We start from the raw sequence: 15,355 nt of genomic DNA, 5'->3' as shown, positions 1-15,355 counted from the left end.
CAAATAAAACTTCTATTCCTCTTAAAATTCAAGTAAGGTTATTTTTTAATTTTTTTGAGGAAAAAAAAAATATATATAATTAATTACAGTAATTGGTGTTATGTGGTTTATATTTTTTACCGCCAACGGGAAATCTGTAGATACTGTACAGTATTTCTTAATTCCCGACCTGTTACATATTCGGCATTACGTTATCTTATTAACGGAATATTTTTAACTGTAAACTCCATCAGCAAACTTTAAAACATAACAATACATTTTTTTTTTCCTAATATTGATGTTTTAATTTTTAAATTTGATATTTATTAACAATTTTGATCAAAAAATTAAAAGATCACAATATTCCTTTAATTTTTTTTTTTCAAAAAAAAAAAAAAAAAAACTGAGCAACAATCAATTTAAGAACAATCAAATATATAAATATGGAACACACAAGAAAATAAATAAACCATCACATGTTACTATTTGGCTCTCCCTAATCATTTCTCATTTAATAAGATTCATTGAAATATATATTATATATATTATTATATGTATATTATTATATTATTATACGTACATTATTATATTTAAATTTTATATCAATCTTATCTTTTTTACTGAAAGAATTTTCCACTTAAAATAGTGAGTTAAAAATGCAAATTTGGCAATACATTAAAGAAATTTATTAAAAAAAAAGTTTACAAATTGCTCCGGTCCAAATATATAAAAAAAAACGGACTTCATTATCCGTTCGTGTGACTGCCTTCATTTAAACTTGTCTAAAAGAGGTTTAGTAAAATATAAAATACAATATAGAGTAAAATATTTATTATCAATAAAATGAATATAAACATGTAAGCTTTCAACAAGGCGCGGAATTAAATAAAAATTGTACCTTTTTAGCTAAGAATTCTCTTTATGTTCGAAAGATCAAAGGGATTACAATACGTTCTACAGCTTTTAAAGAATTACTATTAATATTCATGTATGCAATAAATTATACGTTATTTGAATAGTAATATATAGTTAATAAATGATTTTCTTTTACGTCATACCGATATTAAATTTTTTTTTTAAAAAAAAATACTAGCATCGTCTTACCTCTTGAATATTCTTTAACGCCAAAAAAACTTCCTGTTCTCTCTACCTCTTGTTTTATATGTATTAGACTTCTAAATAGTAAGAAAAAAAGAGAGAATATTAATAATTACATTGACGTCCTAAATAATCAAGGTACATAATATTTTCACTACTAAATATATATTATTATTTCACCAAGTTTATTAAATGATATGTATAATTAATAATAAACAAATATCAAAGAAAATTACCAAATCACTATATTTAATCATGTCATCAATTCCAAAATTCAAGAGCATATACCTTTCAATCAGACCCGTTATAACGATATGTCGGGATCCATATCGATATGAAAATTTTTAAAAGAATGTCGTTATAATAAAGACTTCGTCAATTGGATTATTACAATGTCCAAACATGTATAATCTAATGACTCAAGCCAATCGGACATACAGTTATCGCTGTAGGTTTTAATAAACTTGCACTATTATATTTAATTAGAGAAAAAATTAATAAAATTAGATAAGAGGGCAGATCAATATTATTTTTCAGCCTCTAATTCACCATCAATTTTTATTTGATCATATTATTATCTCGCAAATAAGAACTAGATATAGATTTTTAATTAATAATATTAGATTAACTGAACATCGTAAGTACCTGATGTTATATTGAACTTCTTCCTTCGTTTAAGATAGTCGTCAAAGTGATCTTGAATATAAATTCAAATGACATACATTTGATTAATTAAAAATTAGAGAATAAATAGATATCTGTAACAACCATTTTTACCTCACATTTTTCCACACTATAAGAACGGACATTGATTTTGATTCTTGCAAAATTTTTCGGAAAAATTTATAAGTAACGGGAAAATAGATCCAAAGATTATAAAATTTTGGTGTTGTGAAAAGTAAATTATCCATACTACATCATAACACATCTAATAATTAGGAAATTAAACGTTTATTATTTTTCTTTAATATGCCACCTAACTACTAAGGCCTATTCCCCCTAGTACTCCTCTCATAAATACCATAATATACCCACCCATGAGTATCCAATCCATGAATGTCAGGAACTCTTGAAAATTCTAGATCTAAATCGTTGATATATAAGGTTCCTTGAGTTGGTTTCATTGTACTTTCTCTAAATGAGCGATAATTTTACTGCTACTGATTCTAGTTTAACTTAGGACTAAAGCTCTCTTATAAAAAGGATTCTTGCAAGAGCCTTGTGTAAAGGTATAACGTTAACATTAAAGTAAATAAAAACAATTAGAAATATAAAAGCCTTACCGTAATTGTTAAATTATAAAAAGGAAAAAGTAATTATCATAAAGATATAATAATATTACGTCAACATATTTTTTAATTTTATTTTTTGCAAAGAAAAAATAGTTATTGAGCCAAGTGAAAAAAAAAATGATTATCAATCTTTAGAAAACCATTTGATCAGCTGACAAAATTTTCGTTACACACCAAATGTCTTGTAACTCTAAATTCTAGACGTAAATTGTGTAATGGATAAAATTTTGACAAAGACTTTAGGACAAACGTTCCAAATACTTTACTAAAGCAATATCATTATTAAAGTAATATCATGTAATTATAACGAAACAAGAATGGATTAAATTTCATAAATTGCTTTACTTACAAATCTTCAAGATGATTTTTCAAATTTCGAATTCAACTATTGATTTTTTAGAATACCTAAAGACTGAAAAAATTTAGTTTATATTTATTTACTTTACACAATATCTGAATTTTTACTTTCATTGTTCATAATCAACGCGTCAGTGCACGTCATTTATCATCTGGCACAAATCGCTCATATGAAGTAAGTAATCATGTAATGTTAAATTTGTTGGAAATATGACATCATACATATTTCTAAAGTTATTAGTGTTACTATCATTTTAAAATTATTTAGAGATATTTTAAATGCTAATAACACTATCCTTTTTAAACTCTATAATTCTAGCAGCAATTTCAGCCACTCAACGATGAACCAGTCTGTAACGATGATACACATCACCGACGGTCTTGATATTGTTAATCTCTTTGTATGTCTGATATGAAAAATCATTGCTACTATAGTATATCTTTAATAGTTACTCTATGATGTCTTCAAGTTTCTGTTGATGTTGTTCATATTGTTATTTCAACCTGCAATTCTCTTGTAGCTTTTATTGTTAATAATATCGTTTCTGTTGCTGCTGTAATTAGTCAAGTTCGATTGATGGAGTAGTCAAACCGATGAATTCAATAGTAACGACTCCATTGGTTTGACTTGTAGTTCACTTGAACGTGGACGGTTATCTTAATTTCGCTATACCCTTTATCGCCTTCCTGCGGGGTATAGAGGGTTTCCTGAATATAAGATTTTTCTTTGTTATCGGTAAATCGGACGGTCGAACCGGATATTAGGTACACTAGTTGCAACTGCTGTTGAAAAAGGTCATAAGAACATTAATAAACTATTAATATTAAATTTAAATCATAAGTAATTAAAATAGATATTAATTAAAAAGTATTACAATGATGTGTTTTCGTAAACGTAACAGATTCACAAGATTAGTTGTTATCGGACAATGTAATTTTATTCAATCTGTAATTAATTATTAACGTTAATCGATTAATTAACCGATTTTAGACGGTTAATCAGTTAGAAATCATAATTCTGGTCAAACCATCTAATGTGAAAATGTGAAATCTCGGATCACGTGTTCCCAAACCAATTTGAAACCCCGTGATCCGGATAAAATCGGAAGCACTACACGGAATTTGAATTCATTATAAATTGGAGATGTTTTATATGTAATAAACTTAAAACATTATTTAAAGAGGAAATTTATTCATAAAAAAAAAAAAATCTCATAAAAACTTAATAAAATATAATTGTTACATATTAATTTCTCGACTAATTGTAACGTTTGACGAATTATTCTATTTTTATAATATTGTATGTAGCAGTTAACAGTTAAGGTTTGCGAAAGTGAGATTTATGAAGCGAGGGTTTTGGAATAAAAAAAAAAATACGTACGATAATTCGATTGGATAATGCACGTAATTTCACATGACTTTTGATTTACAAAATAAAATAAAAATTGTATGCAAAAGTTTGTAAAATTAAAAACCTTTGTTACATCGCATAAACTTAAATTCTTGATATTATCTTTGCTATACTTTCATTATGAATATTTCAATGATAATATAAAAAAAAAAGTAGCGATTTTTTAAGTATGTTGTTATTTATCACTCTTATAAAAAAAAGGGGTAAAAAATGATATATACACTATATTTTCAAAGCGAACGAATTTTAACTACATAAAATTTTCGAAAGTTATGTAATAAAAAGTACGAAATAATAAATCAATCCAATGAAATAAGGTTTTACTATCATAAGTAGTATACAACAAAATCGTCGATTGTATTCATATCGATATTATTCGAAGTCGATATTATTCGAAGTAATTTACCGGTAATACTTTCATCAGGCTATAATTGGGAATTATAAATGTCATATTTGTTTTTTAGTCATTAAAAAAAACTTATATTAAATCTTAAATTAAGGAAGATAATTAAATAATTTTAGACATAATTTTAAAATTTTTTTTTTTTCTCGAATAGATTTTAATGTAAACCAAGAGAATTTATAGAATCGATAACACGTACAAACTGTGGTTATTAATGGTTTTGGTTTCTTTATTGTCAATATCCTTATTTTTTTTTCTCTTTTTTTCTTTTAAAAAAAAAATAAAGAAAAATTAGCTGCTATTCATTAATATGAATTAATTAGCTGCCATTCATTAACATTGACATGAATGAATTAGCTGCCATTCATTAATATGAATGAAAAGCGCCGTGTAAAAAAATTCTCTAAAAAAAAAAAAAAAACTTTATCGCATTTGAACACGCCAACGATTCCGAAATGCATTCAGGGCATATGATTCATGCGATTTTTATTAAGATGACCTCTTTTTTTTGGTTTCTTGGGCTGAACGGATGTACCGAACTTTTTTTTTATCTAAAAAGGGTAAAATTAAACAGTGGAACTTTGTCATTTATGCATTAAAATTAAGAGAAACTGGAAAAAAAACCAGTTTATCAATATAATCATATGATCAACATCGGTTAATAAAGATAATCACAAACCTGATAAGGTGGTATTATGTTTTCATCAGATCTAGTATTGTAATTGGTCATCATGAATTTATGGTTTACAATGACGATAATGTTCATACTCCATTGGTTGGTAATTTTCAACTTGCTGTGCATAACATATTTAAAAGTTCAACGGAATATCGAAAATGTCTCCAGCCGATATCGAATTTAGTAATTGATTAAGTTTTATAGAAATTATTGTTTCTAGTTAGAATACATGTGTAATAGAGACTTTGAGATAATATTCATATTATGCTCTCCCGAGCTCTGCATAAAAGACACGATGTAGAAATCAATATCCTTCCTTTTTTGGATAATTCCAGCCGAAATTATTTCGTATTTTTGTTATCTTCGTCATTCATTTTATTGTAGGAAGGGAAGAATGAAAAAAAATATTAAATATTTCTTCTTTTCAATTCTTTAATATTATAAAAGGAAGGCACATTACAATCATTTTTATTATAAACAATGTCTAAAATTTTAATAAAAGAATTTAAATTATAGATTGAAATTATCAGCCCCGAATATATTTATGTAAAGGCTTTCATTTAAACTTAATCTTAGATTATAGAAGGGTTCATTATTAATTACGATGCAATGAATAAAAAATTTTGACCATTTCTCTCTAATAGTGAGTTCATTGATGAATATTTTAGAGAATAGATTTTGGATTCCAATATTGTTCTTTCAATATTCTCAACACATATATGTTGCCAATGGCTTGAGACACCCTACATTTTGTACAAAGTTATAGAATGCAGGCGACTCCTTCAATTACTTTTCAACGTATTTTATCTATAGTTATATTTTAGTTTTACAGGACACGAACCTTTCCTCACAAATTTCAATCCGCATAATGTCAATAAGATGATGTTTGATCAAAGACTTTATTAACTGAATAATTATAAGAATGTCATCGGAGATTTTCATTGGAAAGCGGAACAGCATTTATCTCAATATCGGGGAGTATTAAGTTTTATCAGCTTTCATTCCTTATTTATTGAATGACACAAATTTACAATATTATTGATTATGTTATTGCAATGAAGGATGTTCCAAACTTAATTAATTTCATTGATATATAGTACAAAGAAATTTACAAAAGCATAACGTATAGCATAGAAAGGAATAGTATGTAAAAAAAAAGTTTTAGGGCAAACATGGGTATAGCAGCCATTATTTTTATTTATAATTTATTTGCGTTTACGGTAAAAGAAAACAAACGAAAACCTAAACTAAAATAAAGCTAAATAGTCTCCTAAGAAGAAGACATTAAAAAAAATATAAAGTATAAAATTACAAACACTCCCTAGATCGCTCAATCAGAAGCACCGTTCAAAAATATTTTAAGATTGCGCGCTATTACTAATAACATAGCAAAAAAATGTTGAACTCGAATTGTAGAGGTCGTGATTTTTTAATGTTAATCCTTTATCCACCACTTACACTGGTACTTCTTTAAGAGGATAAATACTAATGCTCAAAAAAAAAATGAAATTAACGTATTAATTAATAAGAAATAAATATATATATATAACTAATTTTTAACTCAAATTCTAACCTTTAGTTAGCATTTCAAATCTAATTGTTCTTGTGTTTGGTTCCAAGTTCTTGATTAAAATTTCTAGTTCAGTTCCCAACATAGTATGTGATGTTTATTTGTTATTGATGAATTTGGAAATTCTTCAAACTCTGGTTTCTATGGATGCTCTTTGAAAATCTCGGGACGTTCTAAATTTCATACTTCTACTCAGTGTTGATACTTGGGTAAATAAACACTTTCTTAGAAAGTTGCTCCGCAACTGTAGAAGGACTTTCTGTAGCTCTAACACTGGTCCTTCGGGCATTTAATTTTACCAACACAGCTTAAACTTACTACGACAAGTGATTCCGGTTTCTTCGGAGTTTGGACTGCTATTGATACAACAAATAGTTTAATATCACTGTATATTATTATGGAAGAGAATATTGTGGTTGAACTGAAAGTATTACTTAATAATAATCAGTTTGAAGCAAAATCGACAAAAATTTACTGAATCGAAAATTAATGTCGATAGAAAGTTGCTGAGAAAGAGGAACTTTTAAAGAAGTATTGACAGAATTGACAGATGGTTGAGTTTGAACCTAACTAGATGAAAAAAAATTAACAAGATCGAAATTATGGTAGATAGACCTTCCAAACTATGAAATATTATATACTCGCTTTGAAATTTTCGTAGTTAGTAAAAAGCAGATTGCTTTAACAATCAAATCTAAAGAAGTTTACAAAGCAAGAAAAAAGTCACGTGAGTGTGTTGTAGATTGCATAGATAATGAAAGTGGCTTATGCAGTTATTATACTGTAACACATATAACAAAGTAATATATTTTGACTCGTGACGTAAAATTATTTCATAATTATGCAATAATTAGGTAACACAACCCGTTTTATACTAGAAAAAGTGCTCATCGTTTATTTTATCGCCCATATCATCTATTTCATCGGATGGTCCGCGAAATTTAGAGATCTGCAGGAACGTCATACAGACTTTTCATAATAACAATTTAAAAATTTTCTTCTATTCACAATCATCATTTTTTAGCATAATACTAGGGAACGGAACCAGTTGTGACTTGTGAACCGGAACAAACTTGAGAATTTATTGGCCGAAGATCACGTGAGTGGATATAGACACCGTGACCACAAAATTTTCACACTCTGGACAATTCTTTAAAATGAAGGAATAATAGGAATAATCAAAGAAACGAATTTGCTCTATGATGAGCGAGTGGCACGTTCACGTATAATCATCTTACATTATTATTATAATGTAACATGTTCCTTTTCTTTATTAAAATGAAACATATTCCTTTGTATATATTTAAATTTCACAAATTATTTTCCACAGGAATAGAGCTTTTCACCGGATTAAGGATAATCCATTTGGAAATTTAAGTTCCGGATATCCTGTCAAAAATAAGGTATCGGTGATCCGAATAATTATCCAAGAACCGAGCTGATTATGAAAATATTAGGATAATCCGATTTATTACCCATTTCACGAGTTTTAGATTCGTTCAAAATAACAGGATATAAATCCGGATAAATAGGATAGGATAAATCTTAATATTCAAGGAAAACTCTGCTTAGGAAAATTGATTCCCTCCCCTCAGATTTACCTGACACTTTTAGCCTACATGCTGGTCAAAAGTGTCGAACAAACTTCCTGTCGGTCGTCGAGTGAATAACCGTATTTTTTATCATAATTATTATTTTTAATATTGGATAAAATTTTATGTTTAAAATCACGCCAATCATAAGAAACAAATATAAAACAATAACGGATATGGAAATATTCTTATTAACTAAAAGTAAATCCAATTTGTTTGGTCGATTTCGCTCCAACTAATGTTGATTCTCAAGTAAAAAATGTAGAAAGTAACTTATCTAGAATTCCGAAATATACTGTATGATAAATATTCGTTCATTCTTTTATTAAATATAAAATATTTTTTAAATAACCTTTTTATCAACTAAATGTAAAACATGTCATAATAAGATAACGGCGGAATTGCATAATGGCGGTAATACAAGTTAACAACTCGGTTGAGTTAATAAAAACGGAAATACCTACATGATTATCCGCAAACTCGGACTCTACCATTATATTATGATCCTGGTAATTTCGGTTTTAAAACAACCAAGGTCTTGGATCTGTGATGTTTGCCTAAATTCTTTTTGCCAAAAATTTCGGTTTCATCATATAGTAATAATTTTTTAATTTAATTTTAGTTATATAAAAAAGGGGAATTTAAATTTTGTGCGTGCATTTTATGCACCCCCAGCATAAAATTTATTTGTCAGATATTTGTGATCATCACGTGATTTATCCAAAACTTTTTACCTACGATCACGTTTTAATAAGCTTTTATAAGCTCCATTTTTCTTTCTCACGCTCTCCTTATTTTTCTTTTCTCTCATTTATTATTTACGGCTAAAGCTGCAAATTCGTGAATTTCGTCATGTCGAAATTGTCGAAATTATTTTTCTATTTCGTCATTTGCATTTTGGTCAATTTTAATAATAGAATAATTTCGTCATGTCAAAATGTCAAAATGTCAAAATTATCTTTACCATTTCGGCAATGATCTTTTTATTTTTGGCAAGCAACTTTATTTACGGCTTTAACAATGTCAATGAGTGATATTGAATCTATGTCCAGTGATAGCTCTAATAGTGATCTTTTACTGAAGAATTTCTTAAATGACAGCGACTTAAGTGATAATGAAGTCTGCTTTATTAATACTGCGGAAACAAATACAAATTTAACATTAGAAGTTGGCTTAAGAATTAGACCAGCCTAAGAATATGAATAACCTATCAAAATTTGATCAGGAAAATGTTAGAAATCTCGTGATAAGACATCCAAAGGGAAGACCGCCAGGTAATACCAGATTTAAAAGACCTTTAGAAATTTCAAATGACTCTAATAAAATCACTAATGGGCGGAATCAAAATAAGTGTAGTTATTGTAGTAATAAAAGACATAATCATACTACTTGTTCATCAAATCCTGTCAAAAGAAAAAAAGAATGACAAACAAAAATTCTAATTGGTAGTTATTATGAGTTGGTTAGCGTTGACTTAGGGTTAGGCGTTGGCTTAGGGTTAGGCGTTGCTTAGAGTTAGATTAGGGAGTTGGTTTAGGGTTAAGAGTTGCATTGTCTAAAATTGATGTGCGGAATGCTCGCTTCGAGCATGGTAATTAATTTGCGCACAATATAATTTTGTTTATGGTTAGGAGTTGCAGTGTCTAAAATTGATGTGCGGAATGCTCGCTTCGAGCATGGTAATTAATTTGCGCACAATATAATTTTGTTTATGGTTAGGAGTTGCAGTGTCTAAAATTGATGTGCGGAATGCTCGCTTCGAGCATGGTAATTAATTTGCGCACAATATAATTTTGTTTATGGTTAGGAGTTGCAGTGTCTAAAATTGATGTGCGGAATGCTCGCTTCGAGCATGGTAATTAATTTGCGCACAATATAATTTTGTTTATGGTTAGGAGTTGCAGTGTCTAAAATTGATGTGCGGAATGCTCGCTTCGAGCATGGTAATTAATTTGCGCACAATATAATTTTGTTTATGGTTAGGAGTTGCAGTGTCTAAAATTGATGTGCGGAATGCTCGCTTCGAGCATGGTAATTAATTTGCGCACAATATAATTTTGTTTATGGTTAGGAGTTGCAGTGTCTAAAATTGATGTGCGGAATGCTCGCTTCGAGCATGGTAATTAATTTGCGCACAATATAATTTTGTTTATGGTTAGGAGTTGCAGTGTCTAAAATTGATGTGCGGAATGCTCGCTTCGAGCATGGTAATTAATTTGCGCACAATATAATTTTATATATGTGTTCAAATCTGCCCTCAATTTTTATTTGGATGTGCATGTGCGCACATAAATCATAAATTTTGTGGCTAAATGTGCGGATATAGTCATCAGCTCACTTTATTATGGTAAATAATGTGCTAGTACCGCACATAATTTTGAGTTTGAATTTTACTCCCTGAGGAGTTGGCTTCATTAACTTAGGGTTGGGGACAGTTTAGGGAAAAAAAATACTAATCTTATTTTTCTTTTTTAATTATGTAGGATTTTGCATTGACTTAGGGTTATATATTAGCTTCGGGTCTAGGAGTTGGCTTAAGTTTAGACATTGGCTTATAATATTAACGGATTCAGGAAAAATATGAGTTTTTACTTTTCACTTTTATTTATATAGGATTGTTAATTGATATTTATGACGAAAAATTGCTAACTTATCATTGTTTTATTATAGAATACCCCATAAAAAATTTTATCCGTTATTTCTGTAAAAACTCCGCAAAAATGAGCCTTTCACGGATCTATTCACGGAAAAGGTAAATAATTCGATAAATTTCATGATATAAGGATATTAATTCCGGAAATATGAGCAATTTACGAAAAAAAGATGGAAAATAAAAAACGGAACAACTTTTTTTACAGGGATATTGTAGACGTATTATTTAAAGTTTCATTTTTATAAGTAATTTTATTATTATTAGGGATGCGTAAAAAAAAAAATATGTGCATTCAGGTAAATTTATATAATGCGTAAAATTGTAAATTTTTATAATAAATTTAAATTTTATGCACCCTTGCCAAAATTTATACAGGTAAAAAATATTATTTATATTTATGTAATTATTATAATTATAATTAAAAATCCATGGAAATTTTATGGAATATTGAATTTCGGCAATTTCGTCTTTTAAAAAAATAATTTTACGGCCCCTGCATTACTAAATATTTCGGTTTCGTCAAAATGACTAAATATTTCGATTTCGCCCAGCATCATCATCTTGGATAATTAAATACGAGTAAAGATATTGACCAAAGCTACGAAGAATTAAAAAAAAAAGAGAGAATTTAGTATTATATCCGTATGTTATATCATTTTATTTATAAAATAAATATGTTTATTAAAATTCTAAAGTTATACGCCAAGGCTTTACTACTAATAAACAATCAAAACAACGTATAAAGAATCAAAATATAATAAATAAATAATAAATAATAACGTAATAAAAGTGAAAGAAATAAACAATTACAGTAATAACTTATGAACTATTGTTTCCTATTTAAAAATGCTTTGTTTTTATGTCCTTAATTGTCATTAATTAAATAATTTTTACATATGAAATATAATGTCAGTTGATCGTCAACAATAACAATAATTACAACAATAACCACATATTTTGATCATTCACCGCAGTACAGGGCTAAACTACATAAAACCCATAATCCTGAGTTTGCGTATCAATTATTAAATTATTACAATTATTACACACAGTTAGACAAAATATCAAAATAATGTCACAACTAATCGAAGATTGTCTCATAATTATTTTCAATGAATTGATAGAGGAACCATCATCTCTATATTCATGTATTTTGGTAAATAGATTCTGGTGTCGTATAGCTATGCCAATATTATGGAAAGATCCTTTTGAATTTGATATTGGTGACGAGGATTCACTTTCTCATCATAGACTTTATAATTTAATAACTTCTTTATTACCAACATCTTCAAAAAAACTTTTATTAGATGAAGATATTGTATCACCTATACAAGAATTTTCAAACCAATCATTATTCAACTACATTAGCTTTTCATCACAAGTTCCACCAAATTTCATTAATAATATGATAAATAACTTAATTAAAAAAGAAGTTGGGTTTGATAAATATAAAGAAAAAAATAAAAAAAATCTATTGGAACAAGAAATTTATAAATTATTTATAAATAATTGTAAGGACATCAAACATTTTAATTGGCAAACAACACAACCTTTATCTCAATTTCAAGGAGCATCATCATGTTTTTCTCAACTTTGTTCCTTAATAATCGATCTACAAATGATTAATCCGAAAGAATTATTTACAATGACACAAATTTGTCAAAATATTGAAGAATTATCCATATCTGGTTGTTGTAATATCATTCCAGAAGGATTAATTTGGTTTATTGATACTCAAAAGTATTTACGATCTTTAAGTTTATATTTTAAAGGTGTTAAAATACAATGTTTACAATTAAGTGAAGTAATCGAAAGAAAAGCTGCTACACTAAAAAAACTTAGCATAGGACCAAATATTATATTACTCTCGCCCAAATTTCTTCCATCATTAATTAAATTAGAATATTTAGAACTTAACGAACAAACATATAAAACCGAAAGTATAGAAATGTGTGAATGGAAGAAACATTTGTTAATATCTTCTTTTCCAAATCTTCAATACCTTAAAACCGCAATTTTAGCATCTTGTGAATATCATGCGTTAATCGAAAAATCTATTGGAAATATTTTAGAAATTAATATACTTCATACATTTGATCAAAATCGAGAATATACCAATAAATTAATTAAAGCGATCGCTGAAAAGTGTCCAAAGATAGAAAACTTAACTATTAATGCTGAACTTGAGAATTTAGATGGAATAAAAGAAATTCTCTTAAATTGTACACAATTAAAAATGATAAATCTTTCAACAGATAACAAAGAAAAAAATAATTGTGATAAATTATTAGAAATTTTAACAAATTATTCACCAAAAACTTTATATGAATTTTCTTTTAATGAAAATTGGAAATTTTCAATTGAAGGGTTGGAAATATTTTTTAAAAATTGGAGAAATAAGAAACCACTCGCATTTACTATGAAATTTATTGGTGACATAGATAAGGAATACAAAAGGATTGTTGAAAAATATTATGAAGAAGGAATAATCAAAGAAAATTTACTAGACGAGGATGTTCCATTCGTACAACAATAATAATTATAAATTGTCGGCATATCGCCAAACTTGCATTTGTTTACTTAATTGCGTTAATAACGTATTTTTAAATAAAAACCTGTCAAAATATGAAAATAAATCTATTATTAATCATGTTTATCTTTTGCTTTTATAACCCGATTATGGATCAAAAACCTATGTATTGATCAACAGATCATATGAATATCGTTACACGCCTTTAGCAAAATAAATTTAGAGTCTGATAAAGAAAAAAATTATTTTTTAAAATCCTATCTTTTTTTCTCTTTCGTTTTACGAATACAATAATGTCACGTCTAATCGCAGATTGTCTTATAATTATTTTTAATGATTTGAGAGAGAAAGCATCATCTCTATATTCATGTATTTTGGTAAATAGATACTGGTGTCGTACAGCTATGCCAATATTATGGAAAGTTCCTTTCGAATTTGATATTGGTAACTGGGATTCACTTTCTAATCGTAAACTTTATAACTTAATATTTTATTTATTACCAACATTTTCAAAAAAACTTTTATTGGATAATAATATTGAATTACCTACTATACAAGAATTTTCAAACCAACCATTGTTCAACTATATTAGCTTTTCATCACAAGTTCCACCAAATTTCATTAATAATATGATAAATAACTTAATTAAAAAAGAAGATGGATTTAATAAATATAAAGAAACAGGCAAAAAATATCTGTTGGAACAAGAAATTTATAAATTATTTATAAATAATTGTAAGGACATAAAATATTTTAATTGGCAAACAACACAACCTTTGTCTCAATTTCATGGAGCACCAACCTGTTTTTCTCAACTTCGTTCCTTAATAATGGATCTTGATTTTGTTACTTCAAGAGAATTATTTGCAATGTCGCAAATTTGTCAAAATATTGAAGAATTATCCATATTTGAATGCTATGACGATATTCCAGGATTAATTTGGTTCATTGATACCCAAAAAATTTTACGATCATTATATTTACATTTTAAAAGTTTTGAAAAACAATGTTTAGGATTAAGCGAAGTAATTGAAAGAAAAGCTAGTACATTAAGAAAATTTTCTATAGAACCATGGATCATTTCACTCTCACCTAAATTTCTTCCATCGTTAATAAATTTACAACATTTGGAACTTAAAAATTTTAGTGCATTTAATGTGATGGATATATTTAGGGAAAGTGAATGGGAAGTATCTTTATCTCTTGCATCTTTTCCGAATCTTCAATATCTTGAAACCGTATTTTTACCATTCTCCATAGAATGTGATTTGATTGAGAAATCAAATGGAAACATTTTAGACATTGATATATGCCGAATGTGTAATCAAGATCCTAATTATACTAAAAAATTAATTAAAGCAATTTCTACAAATTGTCCAAATATTGAGAGATTAATCATTGAAGTTGAACTTGAAGATTTACATGGAATAAAAGAAATTTTAATAAATTGTTCGCGGTTAATAAAGTTGAATTTATCAATAAATAATGAGGATGAACTCGAATGTGATGAAATATTAAAAATTATAGTTAAATTTTCCCCAGAAACTTTACACGAAATCACTTTTTGTGCAAATTTTATTTTTACTCTTGATGGTCTGATAGATTTTTTTGAGAATTGGAAAGGTAGAAAACCGCTCATTTTTTATAACTTATGAGGAAAAATATTTTACAGATGATTTTAAAATGATCATAAAAAAATATTTTGATGAAGGAGTGATTAAAAAAACAAAGTTTCTTTTAATTTGATGTACAGTAACTATAAATAAAATAATATATATATTATATATATATAAA

The 15,355-nt window shown here is 27.4% G+C and overlaps 4 protein-coding genes across 5 annotated transcripts; 3 read left to right on the top strand and 1 right to left on the bottom strand.

The window, feature by feature from the left end:
• Positions 1–1,763: 1,763 nt before the first annotated feature.
• On the bottom strand, positions 1,764–2,201 carry OCT59_010107 (uncharacterized protein; the record flags this gene model as incomplete). The annotated part of the gene is made up of 3 exons (XM_066132811.1): positions 1,764–1,773; positions 1,855–1,989; positions 2,113–2,201. 3 exons carry the CDS (start codon positions 2,199–2,201, stop codon positions 1,764–1,766), a joined length of 234 nt encoding a protein of 77 aa, XP_066000421.1.
• A 695-nt stretch (positions 2,202–2,896) lies between these two features.
• Positions 2,897–3,312, top strand: OCT59_010106 (uncharacterized protein; the record flags this gene model as incomplete). The annotated part of the gene is made up of 3 exons (XM_066132810.1): positions 2,897–2,901; positions 3,046–3,131; positions 3,197–3,312. 3 exons carry the CDS (start codon positions 2,897–2,899, stop codon positions 3,310–3,312), a joined length of 207 nt encoding a protein of 68 aa, XP_066000420.1.
• Positions 3,313–12,103: 8,791 nt separating this feature from the next.
• OCT59_010105 (uncharacterized protein) lies at positions 12,104–13,567 on the top strand (the record flags this gene model as incomplete). Of its 2 annotated transcripts, XM_066132809.1 has the most annotated exons (2): positions 12,104–12,981; positions 13,053–13,062. In XM_066132809.1, 2 exons carry the CDS (start codon positions 12,104–12,106, stop codon positions 13,060–13,062), a joined length of 888 nt encoding a protein of 295 aa, XP_066000419.1. The 2 variants fall into 2 exon arrangements, with proteins under 2 accessions (XP_066000419.1, XP_066000418.1); XM_066132808.1 differs by having other exon boundaries at positions 12,104–13,567.
• Positions 13,568–13,805: 238 nt separating this feature from the next.
• On the top strand, positions 13,806–15,355 carry OCT59_010104 (uncharacterized protein). Its single transcript, XM_025314766.2, has one exon. It carries the CDS (start codon positions 13,855–13,857, stop codon positions 15,214–15,216), a length of 1,362 nt encoding a protein of 453 aa, XP_025184462.1. The 5' UTR covers positions 13,806–13,854; the 3' UTR covers positions 15,217–15,355.

The sequence above is a fragment of the Rhizophagus irregularis genome, chromosome 18, assembly GCF_026210795.1.
Source record: "Rhizophagus irregularis chromosome 18, complete sequence".
Taxonomy (NCBI): Eukaryota; Fungi; Glomeromycota; class Glomeromycetes; order Glomerales; family Glomeraceae; genus Rhizophagus; species Rhizophagus irregularis.
The sequence above is the reverse complement of the archived record's forward strand: the minus strand, read 5'-3'. Positions and strand labels throughout refer to the sequence as shown.

What these genes read in the sequence shown, in the direction of transcription:
- OCT59_010104 (XM_025314766.2), top strand. Translation starts at nt 13,855, where the DNA reads ATGTCACGTCTAATCGCAGATTGTCTTATAATTATTTTTAATGATTTG.